General features: G+C 43.1%; 2 protein-coding genes across 11 annotated transcripts in view; one reads left to right on the forward strand and one right to left on the reverse strand.

Moving 5' to 3' along the window:
• FCHSD2 (FCH and double SH3 domains 2) overlaps positions 1-18,521 on the forward strand; it is a 303,773-nt gene extending 285,252 nt beyond the window's left edge. For all 4 annotated transcript variants that reach the window (XM_042906961.1, XM_042906962.1, XM_042906960.1 and 1 more), the window contains 7 exons: positions 6,571-6,705; positions 12,037-12,120; positions 12,240-12,417; positions 12,716-12,936; positions 13,885-14,014; positions 14,157-14,239; positions 16,390-18,521. In XM_042906961.1, the coding sequence (XP_042762895.1) occupies positions 6,571-6,705; positions 12,037-12,120; positions 12,240-12,417; positions 12,716-12,936; positions 13,885-14,014; positions 14,157-14,239; positions 16,390-16,473 (915 nt within the window). In that variant the 3' untranslated portion in view covers positions 16,474-18,521. The remainder of the gene's footprint in view (positions 1-6,570; positions 6,706-12,036; positions 12,121-12,239; positions 12,418-12,715; positions 12,937-13,884; positions 14,015-14,156; positions 14,240-16,389) is intronic.
• Positions 7,082-26,113, reverse strand: part of ATG16L2 (autophagy related 16 like 2) — a 31,983-nt gene continuing 12,951 nt past the window's right edge. For 4 of the 7 annotated variants that reach the window (XM_042906970.1, XM_042906969.1, XM_042906964.1 and 1 more), the window contains 4 exons: positions 25,480-25,629; positions 25,196-25,243; positions 24,988-25,089; positions 18,667-24,200 (listed from right to left, as the gene is read on the reverse strand). In XM_042906970.1, the coding sequence (XP_042762904.1) occupies positions 23,942-24,200; positions 24,988-25,089; positions 25,196-25,243; positions 25,480-25,629 (559 nt within the window). In that variant the 3' untranslated portion in view covers positions 18,667-23,941. Of the gene's footprint in view, positions 7,427-13,622; positions 14,075-18,666; positions 24,201-24,350; positions 24,622-24,987; positions 25,090-25,195; positions 25,244-25,479; positions 25,630-26,113 lie in introns of those variants that run through there. The other 3 variants (XM_042906967.1, XM_042906968.1, XM_042906966.1) reach the window with 3 other exon arrangements.

Here is a 26,113-nt window from a genome sequence, read left to right on the forward strand (position 1 = left end):
TCACAGCCTCACCAACACTTGGTATGGTTGGTCTTTCATTTTAGATATTCTAATGGGTGTGCAGTAGTGTATCGCTATATTTTTGATTTGTATCTCACCGATAATGTTGAGCATCTTTTCATATGCTTATTTGCCATCTGCATATATTTTTTGGTGAAGTGTCTGTTCAGATCTTTTGCCTATATTTTATTGCTTGTTTTCTTTTTATTGAGTTTTGAGAATTCTTTTTGTATTCTGTATACAAACCCTTTATCAGATAGATGATTAATTTTCTCCCAAATCAAGTCTATGGCTTGTCTTTTCATTTTAACAGTATCTTTTAAAGACCAGACATTTTTAAGTTTGATGAAGTCCCCACTTACTTTTTTTTTTTTCTTTTATGGACCATGCTGTGGTGTGGTATGGTAGCTTTCACAAGCTATGATTTCTTTGACAAATAAATCTTTGCCAAACCCAAGGTCATATAGATTTTCTCCTATATTTTCTTCTAGAAATTTTATAGTTTTGGGTTATACAGTTAAATCTGTGACCCAGTTTGAGTTAATCTTTGTATATATGTATATGTATATCCTTTGTGTTGTTGTTGAAAAGACTGCCCTTTCTCCACTGAATTACCTTCACATCTTTGTCAAAAATCAATTAACCATATATGTGTGGGTTTATTTTTGGACTTTTTGTTTCATTCTGTTGATCTATTTATCTGTCCTGATGCCAATGCTACATTGTTTTGATTAATGTAACTTCATAATTAGCCTTGAAGTTAGGTAGTGTAAATTCTCCAACTTTCTTCTCCCTCTCTCTCTCTTTTTTTAAATTTTAAATCCAGGATATTTAACGTCCGGCTTTCTTCTTTCTCAAGGCTGTTTTGGGTATTCTGGGTCCTTTGCATTTCCATATAAGTTTAAACTCCCATTTTCTACAAAAAAAAAAAAAAACAAAACAAACAAACAAACAAAAAAAACCCTACTAGGATTTTTAAAAATAGGATTGTGATGAATCTATCTGTAAGTCAGTTTGAAGATAGTTGATGTTTTAACAATATTGAGTCTTCCAACCCATTAACATAATACCTCCCCATTTATTTAACTTTAATTTCCCTCAGCAGTGTTTTATAGCTTTCAGTGTATAGGTCTTGCATCTTTTTTCAGATTTATCTCTATTTTAAAGTTTTTGGTGCTGTAGTGTTTTTTAAATTTCAACTTCCAATTGCTCATTGCTAACATACAGAAATATAATTGATTTTTGCATATTGATCTTCTATCCTGCAACTTTGCTAAACTCATTTATTAGTTGTAGTAGCTTTTGTGTAGGTTTTCTGTGTAGATAATCATGTCACCTGCATATTATTACTACTGTAACTGTTAGCATCTCCAGTAGTTTAGGGCCAATGGATGTTCTTTCCTTGTTTCTGCACTTAGGGAGAAAGCATTCAGTCTTTTACCATTAAGTATGATGTTAACAGACGGGTTTTTGTAGATGCCCTGTACCATATTGAGGAGTTTCCTCTATTTAATTTACTAATATGAATGGATGCTGAATCTTGTGAAATGATTTTTCTTTTTTAGTTTGTTTATATGGTAAATTGCATTGATGATTTTTCAAATATTAAACAAACTTTGTATTACTGATAAACTCTACTTGTATCATGATACATTACCCTTTTTATATGTTGATTGAAATTGTTAAATTGGATTTGTTAAAATTTTGATGAGCATTTTTGTCTCTGTTCATGGCAGAGATTAGTCTATAGTTTTCTTCTCTTGTAATGTTTTTGTCTGGTTTTGGTATAATGGTTGTCTCAGAATAATTTGAAAAGTATCCCTTCCTCTTCAATTTTCTGGAAGCTTATATAGAATTGTGTAGAATTTTTCTTTCTTAAATGTTTGATATACTTCATCAGAGCATGTTATCTGAGCCTGAAGTTTTCTTTATGGAAGTTTTCTTGTAACAACAAATCCGGTGTCTTTAGTAGATATAGAGTCATTCAGGTTATTCTTCTTGAGTGGATTTTGATCATTTGTGTCTTTCAAGGAATTTGTCCATTCTATCTAAGTTGCCAACTTTATTGGAACAAGTTGTTTATAATATTCCTTTATTCTTCTTTCATTATCTAGAGAATCTGTAGGGGCATCACTTCTCTCATTCTTGATATTGGTTATTTGTGTCTACACTTTATTTCTGATCATTCTGCTAGAGGTTTATTCATGTGATAAAGAACTAGATTCGGGGTGCCTGGGTGGCTCTTGGAAGCACCATCTTTGCTGAGAATTCTCAAACAGGGACTGGGCACAGGCACTCAGCAGGGTACCTTTGTCGGTTAACTGTCAGTCTTCAGCTCTGGTCCTGATCTCATAGTTCCTGAGTTCAAGCCCCCCATTGGGCTTGTTCTGGCGATGTGAAACCTGCTTGGGATTCTCTCTCCCTCTCTGCCTCTCCCACTTGCTCTCTCTTTCTCTGTCTCTCAAAATAATAAATAAATAAGTTTAAAAAAAAAGAATGAATCAGCTTTTGACTTCACTGATTTCCCCCCCTGTTGTTTTTCTGTTGTCTTTTGTATTGATTTCTGCTCTGGTTTTTATTTCCTTTACTCTGATTAGTTTGGATTTAAATAGCTCTTTCCTAAGTTGAGGAAATTGTTTCCCATTCCACAGGGATCACTGTCCTTAAGTGCATCATGTCCAGGGTTCATATATTTTGAACAGTTTTTTAGTTGTTTCTGGAAGGAGTTTAAATCTGGTCCCTGACGCTCCCATCTTATCTGGAAACAGAAATCCACTTTGCTGATATTTTCAATGTTATCTTTTATAATCTACTTGTGTTGTATTTGGAATGATGTTCAATATGGTCACTTCTTTGTCCAGATGAAGCTCCGAGGTTCTGCTAGTGAGTTGTAAGGAGCAAAATAGGATAATGATTTAAGTACTTTCTAGGTATTGAGCGTGTGTTAGGGGTTTAAATATGTCACCTAATTTAATCTTTATGATATGAAGTAATTGTCTTCATTATAAGATAAGGTCATTGAAGTTGAGAAGTTCAGTAATTTGCCCAAGGTCACACAGCCGTAAATGGCACACTCAGCATTCAAACTCAAGTCTGTCAGACCCAGGGACCTAGTATTGCTTTCTAATTCATTACAGTCCCATAAAGTTGATGAAACCCTTCAGAGGTTGTTTTGCTGAGTACAAGGAGATAGCTAATAATACCAACCCAGAAATCTGCTTCTTATCTGCCCTTGCAAAGAGAGTAAGCATTTTACAACATCTAAGAAAGGAAAAACATTAGCACAGCTGGGAAGAATAGTTTTAATTGACGTTCTGTCAGGTGACAGGAAGGAAAAGGGCTAAGAGAGCAGTTGTTAAGAAACAGAGGAAGAATGTGATTTTAGAAATGCTGGGTCAAGAAAATATTGTAACAGTGAGGTTACAGAGGGTGGAAGAGGGAAAAGGCAGAAGTTGTTCCACAGTGACATACTTTGGAAAGCTTCTGGAGCCATGCAAAAGCACATGGCCCTGACCCCTTTTGCTGTCACTGCAACCTTTCATTCCCTTCTATGAGACTCAAACAATGGACTCAAAATAAAGGGGAAAGAATGGAATGTTTAGTACCAAACAGTGTTGCCAAGATAAAATGTTTTGGATTGATTCCCAGTGCCAAAGCACAGTGCATATTAACATTCCTTCTATATTTTTGGAAATGTGTTCTACCCACACTGGCTTTAATTTTAGTTTTTATAGATATACGGGTGTTTTGTGTTGTTTTGTTTCAATGCCCACAGTTGTGGGGTTTTTTTAACGTCTATAACCTTTACTAGAGTATGAAAGCAGTATCTTCTGTGTAGATATGTTTACATTTTATGGCAGTTTTTAGCATGTGATCCTCACCTTTTATATGACACAGTGCCTTTTTGGAGAACAACGGAATCATAGCCTGAGATGATTTGAAAGGTCATGATTTGAGCCTATTTTGTCATTGACCTGACTGACCATAGATGAAATTATTTGTAAGATGAGGCACATGATTATCTGACTCAGCTGGGAAGAATTTCCAATAATAGTTATAAAATAATGAGAATATTACGAGGGCTCGTGAAGTGTAGGCAATACATTTGACAGGAAATATGTGCTACTTATTCTTTTAGAACGCTCCCCTCCACACACACACACACACATTTCTATAGAATTTTATTAGGGAAATAGTTAAGAATAGAGTCAGTTTTAAACATTAGTGCTCAATAGAAATCACTTTAATTCACTAAAAAGTAAAAGTGGACTGTATAGGAGGCCTCTGCTTTGCAACTCACTGAATGCCAGGAAGTCTTCTCTGACCTTCCTATTCACAGGACCCCCTGTGCACTCAGCATTTAGTTGTGATGGCTTCTCCACTCTAGAGTATGAGCTTTTGCAAAGCAAACCATGTCCTCCATTTCATATCTAAGAGCCTAGCACAGTGTTCAGCATATTGTAGGTATTTGATATTTCAGTTAATCGGTCTATTGTGAGACCTGATTCTGACCATCCATTTCTTATATCTTTAATGTGTAAACATTTGTGCCTTCGGATGTTTGAACATGGGAAAAAGTAGCTAAATAGATGTTTATATGTAGCTAGAAACAAAGAAACTTTGCCTGTTTTGTTTCCTCTTTTTTGGATTTTTACTTTAAAAAGTAAGACATATTTGGGGCATCTGGGTGGCTCAGTTGGTTGAACATCCACTCTTGATCTCAGCTCAGGTCTTGATATCAGGGTCGTAGGTTCAAGCCCTACACGGGGCTCCACACCAGGCATGAAGCCTACTTGAAAAAAAAGAGTAAGACATGCTTACTCTAATAGTTCAGATTGTAAAGAGAGAGAGATATTAAAAACAGCCATCTCTATTTCCAGTCTTTGTTGTGTTATTCTTCTTCCCCCTGTCAGATATTTGTGTTCATATAAATACTATTTGTACTTCAGTATCATGGACAGTACTCTAGGTAAATACATTCGTTATACCCAATTATTGAATACTGTACTGAGAGTGAACCCCAGAATGATCGTATGGGTACAGACTGGTTGTGAGTATACCTTGTTTACCCTTGTGACATTGTGGCTGACTGGGAGCCGTAGCTTGCTGCTGCTGCTGCACCATGAGAGAATATTGTACCATGTCGCTAGCCCGGAAAAAGATCAAAATTTAAATTTTAAAGTATGTTTTCTACTGAAAGTGTATTACTTTTGCATTATCACAAAACAAAAAATTGTAAGTCAAACCATAGTAAGTTGGGGACCATCTATAAATTACGTGAGATTTCAGCACTTTATTATTATAAAATAGTCTCTGTGTTAGGTGGTTTTGCCCAACTGGAGGCTAGTGTAAGTGTAAGGTCTAATGTACGCCCTAGGTGGGCTAGGCTAAGCTAAGCTATAATGTTCAGTAGGGTAATTGAATGCATTTTCAACTCAGGATATTTTTCAACATATGATGAGGTTTTTCGGACATAATGCCATTGTAAGTCGAGTAAGATCTATAGTGTTACATCCTGATCCTTTATTTCTCCATAGTATATTCACAAAAGTGAAATTGCTAGATCAAGTGGTATGTTTTGTTTTTAATTTCAGTAGGGTTTATTTTTGTTATATTTTTAAGGATTATAAGCTTACTTTTTTTTTTCGAAAACTCTTTTCAGTGTTTTTATTATTTTTATTTTTGAGGGAGACTGTGAGCAGAGCAGGGTCAGAGAGAGGAAGACACAGAATCCAGATCAGGCTCCATGCTCTGAGCTGTCAGCACAGAGCCCAATGCAGGGCTTAAACTCAACGAACCACAAGATCATGACCTGAGCTGAAGTTAGATGCTTAACCGACTGAGCCACCCAGGCACCCCATATCAGTTTACATTTCTACCAATGGTAGAGGAAAGCCTGTTTCTCCACATCCTTGGATAGCATTTAGAAATCTTTCTAACGTTTCCCAGTATGATCAGTTTAAAATGGTAAAAGGCCTTTGGGCGCCGGGGTGGCTCAGTCAGTTAAACATCCAACTTTGGCTCAGGGTGTGATATCCCAGTTCGTGCGTTCAAGCCCCGCATCAGGCTCTGTGCTGACAGTGCAGAGCCTCCTTCAGATCCTCTCTCTGATCCTCCCCTGCTTGCTCACTCTCTCTCAAAAGTAAGTAAACATTTTTTTTAAATGGTAAAAGGTCTTTATTAGTATTTAACAGTGAAAAGAGAAAAGATACTGATAAGGATAAACATTTATGTATTTGAATGACATTTTACTCTTGGTTTTTAAAAACAAAACAAAAACACCTGATCCTTTCAGAGGGCCTGATAGAGCATTATAACTCTTGATCTTGGGGTTGTAAGTTCAAGCCCTGTGTTGGCTATAGAGATTACTTAAAAATAAAATCTTAAAAAAAAAGAACTTGGCCCTTTCATAACATGAAAAATGCAAGAGAGAATAGATACGTTTTTCTCTGTGCAGTTGAATAAGTAATTAATAGTTTGAACCAGTCAGGTTTTAAGTGTTTTTTCCTGCTTCACTCATTTTCTTGAAGTAAGCAAGCTAGGTAATTAATGGCTTCTAATTTTCCCCAGCTTAATGCAGACCCCGAAAGAGAAGAAGGAGAAGAGTTTGAAGACAACATGGATGTTTTTGACGATAGCAGTTCCAGCCCTTCTGGCACCTTAAGAAATTATCCACTCACCTGCAAAGTTGTTTATTCCTACAAGGTGTGTATTTCTGTAACCTAGTGCTCATTTGAAATAGTGGCAATGCTGGAGACACACATGACTGTATCTACCTAGCCCTAAAATCGGTGTTCAGTTAATATTAGAGACAATATAACATAGTGAACAGTCTAGACTCTGACCTCAGACTGCCTGGATTAAAATGCCACTTACAAGCTATATGACCATACTGATTAGTCCCTTCATCTCTGTGAGCCTCAGTTTTCTTATCTCTATTATGGAGGTAATATATAGCGCTAGTTTGAAGATTAGAAATAACACTTTATAGCAAAGTATTTAGCATAGTGCCTGGCATCTAGTAAATTTTCAGTAAATAGAAATCTTACCCTTATTATCAGTTGCCTGCTTTGGCACAGACCCTCCATTCGGATGACGCTCAAACTTGATATTAAAAGAAAATTGTTTTACAAAGCAGTTTTGTTAAACTTTACCTTTCCTCGTCTTAATATGACCACCTCTTATTTCCATAGTAAGTAGGGACCTGGATAAAAAGATGCCAGAATTTCCAAACTTGATTTGGTATAATAGTTCTTAGTCTGTCTCACCCCTGCTCTGCTTTCACATAAACTTTTTACTCACACAAAATAAATTGAGTTTCACTCCCCTCATCAGTCCATTGACCAACCCTCTTGATGCTACCTCCAAAACATACCCTGAGCCCATTCGCCTTTCACCATCTTGGTCTAGGCCACTGCTTCAGTTACTGTAAAAGAAAAAAAAAAACATAATTGGTAGCCTTCTGCATACTTGCCTCCCTCCCAAAAGTCCATTGTCCACTTTTCAGTCAGAATTATCTTTAACACATAAAGGAGGTTATTTTATTCCCCTGTCTAAAAACCTCTTACAAGCTTTCCATCACACATAGAAAAACAAACTTTTCACTAGAGTCTATAGTGTTCAGATTGATCTGGCCCCTGACAGTCTCCCTAACTTGATGTCAGACCATTTCCCTACCCAGCCCAGTCACCACACATTAGCCACTGTGGCACCACGCTCCTTCCTGACTTGACAACTTTGCACTCACTGCTCTCTCCACCTAGAACATCTTTCCCCAAATCTTGGTTGGCTGCGTACTGCCCTTCACTGAGGCTCAGCTCAAATAGAGCCTCTCCTCAGGTCTCCCCTGACCACCTAAATATATAACTGACTTCTCATTTACCCAACTTGTGTACACATACTCAGTCTCTCTCTCTCTCAAAATAAATAAACTTTAAAAAAAAAAAAAAAAGAATACTTCCTCTTTCCTAAAAGGGCTGGAGTTCTTTTTCAAAATAAACTATTTTGATAATCTTTTGAAAATTTCAAATCTTCTGCTGAGATACTTAGAAAGGTGTTCTAGAGTATTATACAAGTAGGGTTGGGAATGTTTTCCCATCTCACCTGTCAGTATGATATTTACTTTGAAGTTCCAGAATTAAAATTTAAGGTCCTTTAATGGAGAGGGTCCCGAGTGTCTGAGTGATTATAAATAGCTCACATCCATCCAACATCCCCTCTATTGACATATGCCAGGCATGTCTCTATAGTAAACTGGACTATAAAAATCTGTTTAATCATTTAATCACTGAACGGTCACTCAGTGCCCAGTATGTGATATGTTTCAGGGATGCAAGAATTAGTGGACACAATTCCTGCTGCCTCCCCAGATGGATAGTCTGGGGGGAATAAATATTAAGCTGAAAAGTAGAGTACGTATGAAAACATTTATAGTAGGGGTTAAAATGGCTAATTTTTCCTGTGATAGTTGGAAGCAATTCCATAGATGAGGTGGCATTTCAGTTAGGTCATGAGTAAGATCTTACTAGATACGGTGAGAAGGGAAAGAACCTTCTAAGCAAAAAGAATAAAAGATAAGAGACACAGTTTGATGAGAGTATGGGATGTTCAGGAAATGTTACATTCGGTGGTGGGTGAGCATCAAGTGTGGGGATTAGAGCAGCTGGAAATAAAGATGTTTGCCGTCAGAGAGTAAAGGGCCTTGGAGACCAGACTAAAGTATGACTTTTATCCTGGCTGGTAGGGACCTCTGGATGTCCTAAAATCAGATTGGGCTTTTAAGAAGGTAAACCCTGGTCATGGTATAGATGCTTATATATGGGATAGATTAGAATAGAGAGAAATGAACTGTAAGCCTAATGGTGATTCCCATAGTCCAGACCAGCAAAGCAGGCCTGGATTAATCTGGTGAGGACAAAGAAACATTATATTTAAGGATTAGACTAAAAATGCTCATAACTTTTGGGGCACCTGGGTGGCTCAGTCAGTTAAGCATCTAACTTCGGCTCAGGTCATGATCTCATGGTTCGTGAATTCGAGCCCCGTGTCAGGCTCTGTGCTGACAGCTCAGTCTGGAGCCTGGTTCGGATTTTCTCTCTCTCTCTCTCTCTCTCTCTCTCTCCCTCTCCCTCTCCCTCTCCCTCTCCCTCTCCCTCTCCCTCTCCCTCTCCCTCTCCCTCTCCCTCTCCCTCTCCCTCTCTCCTCCTCTCCCCGCCTCCCCTGCTTATTCACTCTCTCTCCCTCTCTCTCTCTCAAAAATAAATAAATGCTCATAACTTTTGACCCTAATAGCATAGATCCTAAGGAAATGATCACAGTATAGAAAATGATTTTGGACACAAAATGTTCTTTCATCATAGTACTATTTTTATAATAGCTGAAAGTTGGCAATCCAACAAGGGATTGTTAAATAAATTAACCATTCATATAACGTAACAGTAAACATAAAATATTATGAAGATAATTAAAAATTATATTAATGGAAGTTTTTTTATGTAAGAAGAAATGATATGTTATGCCAGAAGAATAAAATGCTCGTGTACCTTAAGATTTCAGTTATGCATATTTCCAGCTTTTCTACAGTGAACATGTATTATTTTTATAATCAGGAAAAAGTATACTGTTTTCAAAGAAAATAGGAAATTTAGAGAGGTAGTGGTGGGAATGGAGGACTTGGCCGCTTCTACAGTTCTGGTTGTCCCTGGATATTAGGATTTCAGGGGGCAGTGTGAGACCACGTGTTTATTTAAAAAACATTTCCTGACCACTTGCTGACTTCAGTTGGGATAAATGAGAAGAATTACATTCCCTGCATAAGTCATTCTAGTGGGAACCCTACAAGGGCAAACAACTAAGTAGAGTGCCATGGTAGTTCTCATTAGAGAGATGTGCAAAGCCTTACAACAAAAGAAGGAAGAAGCAACCAGCTCCTTGGGAGTGGTCTGGAAAAACATATGAGCTGGGCCTCAAATCATGAGTAATTCTAATAGCTACCATTTGTGAAATACTGTATGCCTGGTACCATATTTATGTTTTTCTAATCTCTTTAATAACTCAATATGGAAGATATTATCAACAAACCCATTAAATCAACAAATATTAATTGAGTACCTTCCGTGTACCGTCCTGTTCTTTTCTAAGCTTGAGGACATGGCATTGGTCAATTACAGACAAAAATCTCTGCCTTCATGGAGCTTACATTCTAATAGGAATAGAAAAGAAAACTGACGCTCAGAGAGATCTTATGGACACTTGCCCTTAGAAACAGACTGAAGCTGGACTTGAATCCACAGTAATCTAAATCTGTTTGCCAGATGGGAAAGAGAGAACAGGGCCTGCTGGAAAAAAGAAACAGTCTGGTAAAAGCATAGAGTCAAGGAATAACATGGTGTGTTCCGAGAAGAGGCAATAGTGTATGGGGCCAAAGCTGTGAGAGACCATGGTGACCAAACTCTGTAGAGTCTTGAGTTGCCATGCAGAGGACATGACCTTGTCAAGTGGAAGCATTGATTACTGTTTGGGGTTGGTCTGATCAAGCTGGTGTCTGCTGATATTCTATAACAGCACTGAACAACTTGCATGGACCTCCATGACTTTTTTTACAAGGGCAGCGGTATATTTAAAGGTGTTCTTATCCTTCCTGCTTTGGTTCTCACACACACTGAAGTCAGGTTGTGTTGTTACTTTTTAAGTCTTACCATGGAATTAGGGAAAATGTTTTTGTTATATTGGTGCCTTTTCATGGCATAGTCAAAGCATAGTGTGTTTTTGGATTAGTGAAGAAATCCCACTGGAAAAGCTATCATGAATCAATGAGCCTTTTATCCTCATGTTTTGAGATCAGAGGTAATTTACTTAAAATTCTGGTCCTGGAGTATTTCTGTGACTGGTCAGCCATTTTCAATACTATTTTAACATCTTAAGCAGCTATGGCAACATCCAGAATCTGGGTTTAATAAAGTATTACAATGTACACAAAAAGGGAAATGAGGCTTAGTAATGTGACCCATTTTTTGCTTGTGTAACCTGGAGATACTTTACACATTGAGATTGTGAGATTTGAAAAACTGTAGGGTCTTACAGTTTGGTTATATAGTTGTTACTAATCTTGGGACTTGGGGAATGCTTTTAAGACTGCTCACCAGAGAACCAGAAGATGCTAGCAGGCCCCACCCTGTTACATGTGACAGGCAAGTCTCTTTAGGAAACAAAGCCACACGGTTTCTCTCCAGCCTCTCTGCTGAGCCCCTTAGAGGTTGCACTCAGATTCTGCAGTCTCGGGAGCAGTATCTGGGTGGCCAGCGCTAGTGAACTCCTGTGTCAGAGACCATAAAACCATCACAGTTAGCAGCCTGTACAAAAGCATCTAAGTGGATCAGCCCATTCTCCACAGTTAAGTTAGAGCATAATAAATCCAAATTGTGGACAATCTCAGCCATTTTCTTTCCTGCAACTCTAATTCTCCTGGCCGTTGTTTATCGCACAGTGATTCCAGATCAGTTCTAGGCGCTGCTCAAGCTGTCATCCAATCCATGTACATAGTTCTCTGCATTTTCACGGCCTGCGCCTCCATGGTAGCCCTCGGGTGCCGTTCTAATTCAGTGCTTGCTCCTGTGCCTGTGCTTCACAGATCATCATGGTTCTCAGCTTATTCATCCCACATTGACTCCCTCATCCTCCCCAGAATGGCAGGATTGTCATTTTGAAGAAATGGAGGCATCAAGAAGTTGAATAACCAATAGAAACAAGCTGGAGCTGGAACCCTGGTCCCCTGCTTCCAGCAGAGTGCTATGTTCACTGCACCTGATGGTCTCTTGAGGATTCCGTTTCTCCAGTTTTTGCTGTGGCTTTATTTTGTTTAATTTTTTAAAGTAAAACTTCACCTCATTACGATAGTTTTACAACACTTAAATTTTTATGTTTGGTATGTTTTTCAAAATCATTTCAATATTTTGATCCCCAGTTTTTGTTATGATCAGCGCACATCTGCTCTTTATCTAACCTTTTAATTTTGTCCATGACCATCCTACATTGCAGGCTTCTCAACCAGATGAGTTGACCATTGAGGAACATGAGGTGTTAGAAGTGATTGAAGATGGAGATATGGAAGACTGGGTAAAGGTATATTCCTTTGCTCATATCGCCCCTTCTTGTGACATTTTAGGAGTTTGTTTTGGTTCCTGTTTTGCCCTGTCCAGATTGTGTGTGCAAACCTATTTTGTCACATGTCTTTTACTCAGGCTCGAAATAAAGTTGGCCAAGTGGGTTATGTGCCAGAAAAGTACCTACAGTTTCCCACCTCGAACAGTCTACTGAGCATGCTGCAGTCCTTGGCTGCTTTGGACAGTCGGTCACACACATCCAGCAATTCCACGGAGGCCGAGCTCGTTTCAGGCAGCCTCAACGGAGATGCCAGTGGTAAAGACTGAAACAAGGCACTCTTTATTTGGTCACATTTTGGCCTAAACGGTATTACCCTGGAGTCAGCCTTCCGTAGGTTAAAAAGCATATCTTTATTCCTATTCTATGATATATTTTCCATAATTTGGTCACATTTATCCTGTAGGGTAGAACCCTGAAGTTGATCTTCAGTGAGTAAAAAAATTACTCTTAATCTGTATGATGCTCTTTTAGTTGCCACATGAGCATAGGGGTGGTTGCAAAAGGAACCTGGCTGTCCGTGTTCTTACTGCATTTTCTCCCTCTTCCTACCTAGTCTGTTTCGTGAAAGCACTTTATGACTATGAGGGCCAAACAGATGATGAGTTATCCTTTCCTGAGGGGGCAATCATCCGAATCCTGAACAAAGAAAACCAGGATGACGATGGCTTCTGGGAAGGGGAATTCAGTGGGCGGATTGGAGTCTTCCCATCGGTGCTAGTGGAAGAACTTTCAGCCTCAGAAAATGGTGACACTCCGTGGATGAGAGAGATTCAGGTACATGAGAGGGGAGAAAGCTGAATTAAAAGCTGGTTAAAGAAAATGACTCCCAAGAGGTGGCTGACCCATGCAAACACAGGCTGCAATCTCAGCCCCTCCTCCCCACTCCAGTCCTCGGTTGCCACGTTTATGCAAAAAATTGAGTTTGGAAAAGCAGAGACTCATCAACCTGGCTCTTGGGTAATGGCCATATAACACCTCCATTTGCCCACTTTCTTTTCTCTGAATCAGTTAACCAAAATGATAAGTTGTATGTGACATACAGAAAAGTGGTTTGGTAGAGAGAAAGAAAGAAACCAGAGAGGGAATTTATTGTCTCTGCAGTTAGTTTATATAGTAAAAATACTGCTTTCTATCCACCACTGTCAGAGCCTGCCTGCCAGTCCATTTCAGAGGACTAATGGCAGAGCCCCATTATACTCATACGGCTCTAGGCTCAGCTGATCATAGCAAAACTTGCCTTTACGGGAAACCCTAATTCAGATCTGTCATAGCAGGTCTGGCAGGCCCAGGACCATAAGGAACATGTCTCCCCATCTTGTGTGTGTGGTATTGTGAACACTTAGTCTGACATTTACAAAATTTGGGGAAGTCGAAAACAGCCAATTATTTTCTTAACACAAAAAAATAGAATTTGTCCCCTTTTTTTTCTTCACTAGATTTATTGAATTGACTGATTTAGTGTGTTTTCAGTAGAACTCTAGAGAATGGTTTGACTAAAATCAGTAGTATAATGAGCTCTCTGAGGAGAAAAAGTTAAATGCATCACAAAATTGGGATTTGTGGTGGTTATTCTAAGTTCATGTGCTTCTGATGAGGCTGACCAAAATTGTTGATAGTCATAACTTAGCTGCAGAGAAAAGTAACATGTCTGAATTAGGGAAGCCAACTTGCCTCTCAAGCTTCCTGAGGTGAGCACTTTGTAACCTCTTTCCTTTGTGGCAGATCTCTCCTTCTCCCAAGCCACCAGGCTCCCTGCCTCCACTGCCGCTGTATGACCAGCCTCCCAGCAGCCCTTACCCCAGCCCCGATAAGAGGAGCTCCCAGTACTTCCCACGCTCTCCCTCAGCAAATGGTAAGGGTTTTCCTGGGCATGGATCTAAATACATTTTTATTCAGAAATCCACATGTTTACCTGAAGAGCAAACAGATTTGTTATTAGCATTTTTATTGCCCAACAACACAAATAAAACGAGCTGCTTGATTCCCTCCCTTAGAAAACAGCTTCCATACCGAATCGCCGGGTTGCTCACAGGCACCAAGGCATACTCCTGAGACCTCATATGGCAAACTGCGACCCGTAAGTCTCTTATCTTACCTGTTATAGAATGCGGTTCTTCCAAATGGAAAGTTAGCAGTTAATGTTTCCCTGTGGCCTCTGTGTTATGCTGATTCCCCCACGCAAGGATCATATGAGTTTGGGAAGATAAAAAGAGCTCTTGAAAACAAAGTCTGTAAAAATACACGCAGGGGCACCTGGGCGGCTCAGTCAGTTAAGCATCACGTGGAGCCTACTTGGCATTCTCTCTCCCTCTCTTTCTGCCTCTTCCCCTGCTCGAGTGCTCTCTCTTTCTCTCTCTCAAGATAAATATTTTTTAAAAACTCAACACATCTTGGAAGGTCTAGTCTAGACTGGTAGTTTTTTTTACTGAGCTATGGTGAGATAGCTACGAAAGGTGTATTTAAATTATAGCAAGCATTAAAGTGGTCTAAGTGTGAAACAAGCAGTTTTTTTCCAGCAAACATTTATTGATAAATTATTTTCCAAGCTTATATTTCTCTATATGAGGAACACAGAGATGAAATGAGATATATTTCATGTCCTTTTGAGGTTTAAGAGCTTCTATTCTCAAGGAGAATCTCTTACAAATAATCACCTCTACTCATCCCTCACTCTACCCCACCACCTCACTGTGAAACAGCCCTTCCAAGGTCATAACTTTCCCACACTCATCCAGTACATTTATTTTCCTTGACTTGCTTATCAGCATTTGACACCATTCCTTGAACCACTCACTTCCTTTGGCTAATTCAGCAGATGTGTACTGAGTGCCTTGTTAAGGACTTGGTTCTTAGCCATTGCAAAGTTGTAAGTAGGACAGTGATGTGACTGGTTTTCCATTTTGAAACATTGCTGTGGCTTCTAAGTGAGAGTGAATGGAAGGTGGCAGAAGGGACATGGGAGCCATTAGGAGACTGGAGCAGTGGTTCAAGCAAGACTGGAGCAGTGGTTCAAGCAAGATGGTGACATAGACTGGTGGATAAGAGTGAGAATGAGGAGAAGTGAGCCAGTTTGTTCCACTGCCCTTTCCTGGTTTGCTCTCTACTTTCTGGCCCTTCCTTTTCATTGACCTGTATGGGCTTCTCTGCTTCAGCCCATCTCTGCTGATGCTTCTCAGGGTTCTGTCCATGGGTTGCTTCTCCTGAAGTCATTAAATTCACTCTCATTCTCCTCATACAATCTCATCTACTCCCATGGTTTTGATAACCATTTATTTACTGACAACCCTAGTCTCATAACTGCCAATCCAGTCTCTTCCCTGAGCTTCAGCCTTGTGGACATTTCACTGTATATGTACCAAAGCCCCAAAACTCAGCAACGAGTTAATTATCCACCTTGCCAGACACACTCCTTCCATATTGCCTTGCTTGGTGAGTGGAACCCCCATTCTACCACTGCTCTGACCTCACTCTTGATAGCTTTCTAGCCCTGCCTCCCACAAAGGCATCCCCTTTCCTGCCACATGTACCTTAGAGACCTCTATCAAATACTCACACTTCTCTCCTCCCTGCCCCACTCCTCCCACGCCCCCCCCCCCACCAATTCCTAGGTCAGGCTGACATAAACTCTAATTCACATGACTACAAGAGCCTCCTAAATTGTCTTCTTACCTACACTATTGCTCACTCTTGCCCTCCACTCTTTTCTCCAAACTATTATCCTAGTCATCCTTTCACATATCTGCTCCTGCTGTTTAAAATTCCACCAAAGACTCCTCTTTGCCTACAGAGTAAAGCTCAGATTTCCTTAGCGTGGCTTAATGAGGCTCTTCATGACTTCACCCCAAGCTACATCTCCAGTCTTATCTCTTGCAGCTTTCCTTCCAAGACAGGCCAAAAGGTTTTCAGTTCCCCAAGCATTGCTCTCTCTGGGTTCCACCTCCAGGCCTCTGCTTTGGATGAGCCTTTTGGAGCTACAGTGACTCTTGTGCCCATGAAGCTTTCAGCCTAGGCAAGACCCTGATTTGTGGGTTCCACATTTCATCAGAACAGTTAACTCCTTGGTGTGGGAAATAGTGAGAATTACGTTGGAAGCACACGCTTTCATGTTAAGAGCATTTGTGAGACCCCTGGGGTACCCATGTCTATGGATAAATGACTGGTTGGGGTTTGGATGCTTCAAGCACTGAATCAGGGAGCTAACAATCCATGTATTTGTTCCTTGCTCAGGTCCGGGCAGCTCCCCCTCCACCTACACAGAACCACCGAAGGCCAGCAGAGAAGATTGAGGATGTGGAAATCACACTGGTGTGATGATGGGTTTGCCCATCCATTACTGCTACAATCAAGGCCAGGCTTGGTGTTTGGCCACTCTTGTTTTTTAGGCACCTTTGCATGATGATGACTCTTGAACGGAGCAAAAACAAGGAGGATTATGTGAACGGGTGGCCTGGTGGACTCCTCCCACGTTTTGAATATTTTGTGCCTTTTTTTGTTGTCATTTTCTATGTCATCTCTCCTACCATAGCACAAATCCTAGCGGGCCCCAGAAGCAGAGGAGGACAGCCCTTATGCCTAACAGTGGTCCATTTTTATATGAGACTCAAGACCAGGACTCACTCAGGGCACGGTCACAGAGAAACTGATCATGTGAACTCGTACAGTATATTACTGTGGCCACAAGGATGTGGCAAAGATCCTCATCTTTCTTCAAGTGGCTTTTGCTCGTCTGATTGAGTTTAATCAGATCATGTTGGCTACGTAAGGAATTAGAAGGAGGGATTTCAGGAGAGGCTGGCTCCTCCCCACAGTTAGTCCCCAGACCGAGAAAAGTGAAACCTTATTGGAAAAAAGTGGACTGCCCTGAGTTTATCGCCAATTTCATTAATGCACATCTCTTCCACAACTAACAGATTTAAAACAGTAACAGTGTCCTTTGTATTAATATTTATGGCATTCATTTAGTATTAGTGGAGCTAATATGGAGGGGCTGAACTAATAGCCAAATCTTGTCCATCACATAGACTTAATAGAAAGGAGGCTGCGGCTGAAGCAGAAATGGAACTTCCAGATCTGAAATGAGCCGATTTAATGTTCTTTTTGTATTTGGGTATTTTTCATCTTAATTTTTGCAGCATATATTCTTCTGACCAGTACCTTTAGAATCTGAGTGTCTAGGTAAATTGGGGACACATACTTGCCTTGTTGAGCTTCTCTGCTAGGGAGGCCCCTCGCGTCATTTTATTCCCAAACCAGTGCACGAGTCCTGACAGCCAGCCTGTGGCTGCTCTAGACCGGTGGCCACCCCCCACGAAAGTGCAGCTTCCCAGGTCCCACTGACCTGACATATTTCCTTAGGAGGAACAACCTGTGGCTCATGGAAACCAGCTTCTCATGGAAAAGGACTAAAGGGTTGCACACCCTGCACAAGTGCAAACTGATAAGGAAAAGACAAGTTCTCCATGTCGCAAGGAGAGCCAAGAGTAGCTTTCTCCGCAGGCTAGCAAGCTCACGGTGGCAGGTGGCCCAGGGTAGGGCTCTGTCGGCTCTCCACCTCCTGTGGAAGATAGGGAGTGCCGAACCTAGGGACGAAGGGATTTTGCCAGTTGGTTTGTTTTTGTTTTTGTTTAAGAAATCAGATTTGCAGAATTTAATCTAAAAGTTGTATTATGCTTTGAAAACTCCATCCTCCTAAGAATCTTTAAAACTTGAAATGCTCGCCAAATGTCCCCATGGGATTTTTGACTAAAAGTCAGGTTATAGCTGAAGAAATCTTCAGTTAGTCATTTGATCACTTCAGTGACAGTACCCAGCGATGAGTCTTCTCCGTAATTTGGGGTTTTTGTTTCGTTTTTTGCATTTCTTAACCTGTTGATCTATTTGAGGTCTTTTTGTGTTTATCAAACTTATTCTTAAGTTTAAAAAAGAAATTAAAAGGGTGGTTTTTTAAGATTTTAAAGTTCTCTGACATGTTAAAAATCTTCAAAGCACTTTATAAAATCTTCCAAGTGCTTAAATCAGGCAGTTCTTGCTACCCAGTCTTGTATTCTCTCTTTAGCTAGCCAAATTGTCCTTGAATCTGGATTTTCCACATTCTCAGAGAGTTATTTGAAATCTTTTGTTATATTTTAAAATATTTTTTGGAAGAGCTGCTAATTTTATTTTAAAAAAACAAAGTTGTAAAAATATGCCTCCTTTTTAAAAAGAACCCCTCCCTTCAGGACATGTAATCAAGCATCACAGTGCACAGGGCCAGGCTTGGAGGGAGTGCCTCTGTGCAGATGTGCTTTCTTTACAGTGGCTGTAAAAAGTTTGTATTTATTATGTATAAAATGTTGAATAATAAAAAAAAATGGAATTAAGTTTTCTAAGTTTCCTTATAAAAAGATTTAGGTAAATAGACCTTCCAAATAGACAATGCTTTTTTATAAAGATATTCCTAGGCCCTCCTTTTTTAAACCATAAAACAGAGAGGGAAGTGAATTCCCAGTTAAAGGCTAAGTCCCTCTGGCTGCCAGCCAGCCACACCGAGGACCAAGGCTCAGTGTGTTTGGGGAGGGGCCCCACAGCTCTCCTCTTCCCAGGGCTGGGCACATGCAATATGTATTCTTCCAGACATTTTCTGTACATAAAACTCATGCATGTACACATTACCTTTTTACATATGTGGGGTTATATATTTAGTAGGTTTACCTCATTCTTTTTGAAGGCTATATTCTCCATGGTTTGGATATATCACAATTTTAAGCCTCCTATAGTGATGGACGTTTAGGTTGTATCCATCCATTTGCTGTTAGAAAGTTGAAATTACCATATTTGTACATGATTCTTTATAAATTTGTTCCAGTAAAAATATTGGGTAAATTCCCAAATATGGAATTTGAAAGTAAAAAAGCTATATGGACATTTAGTTTTGTTAGGTTTTGCCAAATTGGCCTCCAAAATGATTGTGTCTGTTAACACTCCCACCAGCAGCATAAGAGACAACAGCATCGACTGTGGAGTCAGAAGGTCTGAGCTCAGTCCTGGCTCTCACTTGACAACTGTGGGAACTGAGCCTCAACATCCTCATGGAAACTTGAGGATAACACTGTGGATCCAAGAAGGATACCTCAAGTCTGTAGCACAGGTGGTCACCACCAAACACCAATATTCCTCGCCATCACCTCCCCCACCTTTAGTGATCTACAGCTGAGCTCCTTTCTTCCAGCCTCATAGTCACAAGGTTGTCAAGGGAAGGTAGGTGCACGTAGGTAGGTATTAAATACCACATTCAGTACCCTTTCCATCTTCTGCCTTCCCCTGCTAATGAAAGGTGTTCACATTTGAGATCGCTATTGGCAGCAGGGGCTTAGTCTGTGATAAGGGGGCAGAGTTAAGCTAATTGTCCCACCCCAGCATCATCAGAGGAACTAACTGTAAAGCAATGAAGCCATAGATTCACCGCATATCGCATATCGCCTGGAACCCTTTCCTCTCTGACCTTCGACCCTAGCCCACACCCATAAGCCAGACAGATATGCAAGTGGGAAGATGTCAGCTGGCTTTAGCCCTGCTACCACTTGATGGGTGACCTTTCCCTCTGGGCCGCTGCATCCCCAGCCTTGAAAGGAGCGGGATGATTTCTAAGGGCTTATCCAACACTTCGTGCTAGATGAGTTCAGTTTCTAGACACAATGAAAACACCAAACAAAAAGGTCACAGTATTTGAGAACCGAGCACACAGACTTCTCCGGATGGCCAGAAACTAAAAAGAAAATTCAAGCCATTGGACTGTCCACTGAGAGAAAGCAAACCCTCCTCTGGGCTATAATCACATCCTGGGCTGCACTATTCCCTTGCTGCCTGGGGTCCAGCCACAGCCCTCAGTTATGGAGCCAATTACTGCCTGATTAACTAAACTGAGTAGCTTTACAACAAAATCTAGCTGCTTGGAATCTTTGCGTTTATTTTGCTCATTACAAAGAGGTTTTTATGACAAAAACACAACCAAGTTCTAGAAATTTTAGTTTAGAAGGGGGAGAATTATAATTTGTCCTGAAATCCTGCAACCTGACACAACCAGAATTAAGTTTCCTCCTAGACTCTCCCTGTTTGCTCTGTCACTGTTGATCCAAGAACCCTGTGAATGCCAAAGAGCATCCTGTTCCTGGACCATTTTCCCCTGGTCCCGTTGGCCAAAACAACAAATGAAGTACTTCTCTCATGTCTGTTTCTGAGAGCTCTCTAGTCTGGGAATATTTTCCCAGAGTGTAATCCTGAAAAAACAGATGGACCCACAAATAGGGTTCACACCCTTTCCACACTGTGTGCTAAACACCTAAGCAGCCTTCTTGTTCTCGTCACGCCCTTGGTCCTGTGAGGGGCACAGGGAGATCCTGGTCAGAATGCCCATATTCAGGTACCTGGCCACCTCGATTAGCTGTGGCCTTAGGCTCATCTCTTCACCTTTCTAGTCCTTGCTTTCCTCATCTGTAAAGTAGGAATGAGAAGGCAATACGAACTGCTTAAGATCCAGGAGGATCAACAAAAATACTGAGCAGATAAAATGAAAATATTTTTGACCAGATGTGTGTCCAGAGAAAGGGAACAAGCCTGTACCCAGACATGGTATGCCAACTCTCACAGGTGGGTCCATACCTGGTGCCACCAAGATGCTTCCAGAAAACTTTCTAAGGGCCAAGACCACCTCTGTTCAATTCCTATTTGTCCAGTCAGCAAACTGACCACCCCAGGTCTTGTTCTGTCTACTGGAGACATAAGTGACTCTGATCTCATCTCTGTCACCAAGGGGCTCACATCTGGTAGGGGAGAGTCAGGAACAGCAGACTCCAGCTGAGGTGTGTCTTCTAGGGAGATGACCGAGAGGCAGCAGGAGCTGCTGTCTAGTCTCAGGCTCACTGAGGCCTGAGATTGGACAGGGCAGGCTTACAGAACCCCCCCCTGCCGCCCCCCCGGGGATGAGCTGTGTTATCTTTTGTGAGGCCCAGAGCTGCGGGGCAGGAAGTCTCACAGATGGGGAAAATCCTTCCCCTGGAAGGCACTGCGATTTGCCCAAGGTCTTTCAGAAAGACCACTCAGAGCAGAACCTAGAACTGGGTATCCAAAGACCAGGCCAGCTCCTCTCTGCAGAACCTGAGGGTAATTTTCAGAAAAGAGGAATCAGCTGAGTCCTTACCCCAGCTCTGCTATGACCCTGCACAAGACCCTGGCCCCTCTCTGGGCCTCAACCCATGTGCACAGCAAGAGAAAGGGTATTCCAGTTTTGATATTAGAGACCCCAACTCAGGCATGCAGCCCAAGTACTGAAAACCTGCAAGGTATGCAGACTGGAGAGCTGGAGGATACTAAAGGCCTAGAGAGGCTTTTAGCTCCTGGATTCTATCCCCACCAGAGACTTCAAAGACTGGATGGAAGTACAACCTTCCCAACCACTTTCCTCTGAGCTCTTCCCGTGCTCGGTCTTTGCCAGCTACGCCCACCTCCTTGGCCTGTGGCTGGCCTTCCAGACTGGCTCCTCCAGAAGCATTCCAAGTAAGCTGAGGTACACATGTGCTCCCTGGGGTGAGCACTCCAAGGGTGCTATCAGAGTGGCCCCACAAAGAAGGAAAGGTTTACAGGGAGCAGAGGGGTTGCTGGCCCTAGAGTGGAGTTGTCATCTCTGAGCACCTTTTCTGGATTATCTAAGTAGCCTTCACTGCAGTCCTGTGAGGTACCAGCCCCCAAATGGTGTAGCCAGTAATGGCCTCCCAGGATTCAAGTTCACTTCACTTTTGGGGGCTGCATGTCCCTCACTTCAAGGGACACTGACCCTCCAGACTCAGGCGTAGGTGGCCAGGGCCCAGATGGAAAACAGAAGAGAGGATGCAGGGAGGGATTTAGGATACACAAAGCTAGAATCCCCCACCAATGGTGGGGGCAGAGCACATACCCCTCGGGCACTGGGGAGCAGGGGGAAGATGCCCTGATCTTGCGTAAATGGAAGCCCAGATTCTCAAAATGTTATTTTGTTAAAACATACATGTACATATGTCACATACAGCTGTGCCAGCTGTATGACCTCACATAATACCGGAGTGTCAATTTTATCACCTATGAGAGATACCCCACCAGGAGGTTGGGAGGAATAAACTGCATGAAAAGTGCAGAGCACTGTGCCTGACACATGAGCACGTAAGTAATGGTGGTTACTGGAGGCACTGGTCTTTCCAGCCACGAATCCCAGGAGACTGGAGAATGGCCCGGCAGACAGTAAGCAGCTGGTGACTCCTGGTGGCCACTAGAAGCCAGGACAAGAGAGCTGGGACAGGATGAGGCCTTCAGGAGTCAGGCTGGAATAATACTACACTCCCAGCATCAACTGTTAAATTTACTGAGTCCTTGAGTAAGAGAGTTTAGCCATTTAATAGACACTTCTCAGACCCTCTCTGTGCCAGGTCTAATCCCAAGGAATACTCTGTTCCCATCCTGGCGTCTTCCAAGAGCTCCCGAGGGAAGGAGACACCAATGAACACAAGAATGGAGGCGTCCCCTGGCCAGCCTGGTAAATGAGCAAAGGCTCTCAGAAGATCCGAAAGACAAATTGAACTGGGGTGGGAGGGAAGAACATTCTGGGCAGAGGGAAAGTCCATGTGTAAAACAGAGTAGCAAGGAAATGAAGATGCAGCTGAGGTCGACGGGCTGGCTCCTAAGGTCTTTGAATTTAATGTCAAGCTTCTCTGAAGGCAGCCTGGGAACTTTAGAGGGTTGTACCTGTGACCATGCCATCTTAGAAAGTAACTCCGGCCTTGGCAAAGAGGGTTCTGGGAGGAGAGACAAGCCTAGGAGAAGGTGGCCTGCATTGCAGCCAGGTTAGAGGCTCCAGGCCTTGGTGCCAGAGGATGTGGGATGTGAGGGGAAGAGACGCTTATGTCAGGGGGAGAGATGTCCAGGAGGCAGGTGGGTATGTCACCCAGAGCTCAGGGGACAGCTGGGCCAAGAGCAGTGAGTGAGCTGAGAGTCAGCAGAGTGTAGACTGGGTATTCAATCAACACTCAGCCTTTGGCACGTGCCAGGAGCTTCACAGATAACCAACACATTGAGTCTTTCTAACAACCTCTGAGGTGCGTACCATTTCACAGAGGAGGAAACTAAGGCACAAAGTTATTAAGGAACCTGCTCAAAACCACTCTACTAAATAGTGGGCTGAGATTCAAACGCAGACAGCCTGGCTGTGGAGTTCAGGCTCTCAACAATCTGCTGTTCATCCTGGGAATGGTTTCCAAATTCTGGAAATGGCAAAGTCCCCCCAAGGGAGACTTTCTACGGTGATAAAGGAGAAAACCGATAATTCTGGATTGAAGCCTTTGAATCTCAGATGGGGCAGAATCCCAAAAGTAAGGCTCCAATCACTCAGGGACGGAGGTCTCTTCCTGTGACTGCCTTGTGACTGGCAATGGCTGTCCTGCTGATGACTCCTCCATACCTGAAGTTGACAAAGGAACTGGGGTGCGCAGGTTCTGCCCTGTCAGGTCTGCCAAGTACCACAGAGGCTTGTCATGCCGACAAGCCCCAACCCAGGCCCAGCCCATGGGGGCCCTCCCCAAGACACAGACATACCCACGCTATTCCCCGTTCACTCAGGGTTCTGCCTCTGGAGCAAGAACACGCCCCCATCTAAAGGCAGGCCTGGTGTACTAAGTACCTGACCTCACTCTCTGGTTTATTAGAACCCTTTCCACCAGAGCCCCTCTGGGCTGCTTCCCCTGCTCCCTTCCCCAAACTCCCATGGCCCCTCCACAGCTCAGTCTACCCTCCTGAAGCAGGAGGACCCAAGGTATTGGCTTGGCCTCTGGACCAGCCTGGACCAAGGGTGAAATTTCCATGGCTCCAAGAGCCACTGCCCTTTGTCGCCTCTGAGCCTTTCTTCATGCCTTCTCCTCAGACATGAACAGCACTGAGGCCAGACTGGCTCTGCCCCAGCTCTGTGCAGGAGGAGGAAAGGGAGCCAAGCACAGGTGTCCTGGAGCCACCAGCCCAAAGATCTCTCTGCTACCTGAATGCTGCAAAAAGGCAAGCAGACACCAGTTTAGATGCAATTTTTTTTCACTTTTGTCAGCGAAAGAAGTCAGAGATTTCAAACAAACAAACAAACAAACAAACAAACAAAACTAACCCGCCTCCCCCCACACCCCCCCCCCCCCAAACACACACTTTGTTTTTCAACAGACAGGCCAGGTCCTGCCAGGCCTTATTCACCACTAAATGCCCTAAGGCCACCGCCACCTCCACCCTATCCCCACCCCCACTGGTTCTGGAGCCCTGTGAGCAGCAGGAAGCTGTCCTCTGGCTTCGGGCTTTAGACTAGAGCTCCAGCCCAGGCAGGAGTCATGGCACTAGTGCCAGAGCACAACCTTCCTGGCCTGGTCCACGCTCACCACGTGGCTCCCAGAGTAGCACCAGGCCACGGCGTTGACAGCAGTGCTGAGGAGAGGAGAGGGGAGGGGAGGGGAGGGGAGGGGAGGAGAGGAGAGGGGAGGCAGGCTTCAGGGAGGCATCAGGAGCCAGGCCTGCAGGCTGGGCTCCGCTCCTCATTATGGGATGCCGGCAGCTTGAGGCTCCCTCTGAGCCTGCTGCCTCACCTATAAAGTGGGCTCACAGGGCTGTGGTGAAGATGGACCCACGTGCACATGGGAAAGCACCTTGTGAACAAGAAGGGCTCTGGGGGGTGGAAAGTGTGGGACAAGGACTAGGGCCTCCAGGGTCCCAAACATGTCAGAACCTGTCACTGGCTTAGCAGCAGTGGGGCCAGGATGGCACTGGCCCTGGGCAGGTGGTAGCTATGCTCACCAGTGGGGTCCCCGTAGACTGCCCTCCAGCTTCCCAGTGTCCACATCCCAGACATAAAGGGCTCCATCCCAGGAACCTGCCAGTGCGTAGCTTCTATCTGGACTGCAGCAGAACAAGCAAGAGATGATCAGAGGTAATGACACAGACACTGACAGACGTGATCAGATGGGGCACACTCTGGCACAGGCATGTGCTCTCACAGACATACCTGAACACGGCTTTGGTCCAGTCAGAACCGCACTTGAAGCCATCAGCCCTAAAGACAGACAAGATCAGGGTTAGAACGAATGTGGCTGCCAATCCCTGCCCTTGGCCAGGAGCTTCAAGAGCTTCCTCTGTCCATCAAGGGCTTGGGCACCTCAGCGGGCCCTGGTCCAGAAGGCCCTCCAGGAAGGGTCCCCCGCTGACAGGTCCAGAAGGACCCTTAACAAGGGCTGAGAGACCCAGCTGCCCCAGCCCAAGCCACAGTGTCCATGGGCACGAGGCAGGTACCTGAATACTTGGCGGATATTGCTGACACGAAGGTCAATGACCTTAAGTGTGTTATCTCGGGAACAGCTAAGCAGATGCAACTGGTCATGGCTGAGGTTCAGGGAGGTGACCCGACCCTGCACAGGAATGACCTGGGTGCAGCAGGGGCCCCTAAGGAGCAAAGACAAAAGCATGGATGAGAAGCAGCCCACCCAGGCCACTCCTTGCAGGTTAACAGAGTCCAGAAGTGCCCCATTGTCATATCACTGGGGGCCAGGGCTGACACTGACTAATCTCCCTTCTCCCACTGCAGCCAGCCCCTCCAACAAAATCTTAGGCAGCCTTTGACTCAAAGCTGGGGGCCTCGAAACCCCTGGGTCACTAAAATAAGTACTGGAGGGAAAACCATGAGAGTTGCCTTTAATTGTGTGAAAGAGAGCAAGGGGGTTCACGCGGCAGTCACCATACACCAGGAAGGAGGAGCTTCAGGCATGCCTGGCACTGGCTCCAGCACTGGCTTTTATAAACCATCCAAGCCCAGTGTTGAGCTCTCAGATTTAAAAAACAACGAAAACTTTTGTTCCCTTTGATTAAAAAGCGGTAACTAAGTGGAAAGGGGGCTTGGTTGGCAAGGCCCAGGCAGAGTCCAGCAGTC

This window comes from Panthera leo, chromosome D1 (assembly GCF_018350215.1).
Source record: "Panthera leo isolate Ple1 chromosome D1, P.leo_Ple1_pat1.1, whole genome shotgun sequence".
In the NCBI taxonomy this organism is placed as follows: domain Eukaryota; kingdom Metazoa; phylum Chordata; class Mammalia; order Carnivora; family Felidae; genus Panthera; species Panthera leo.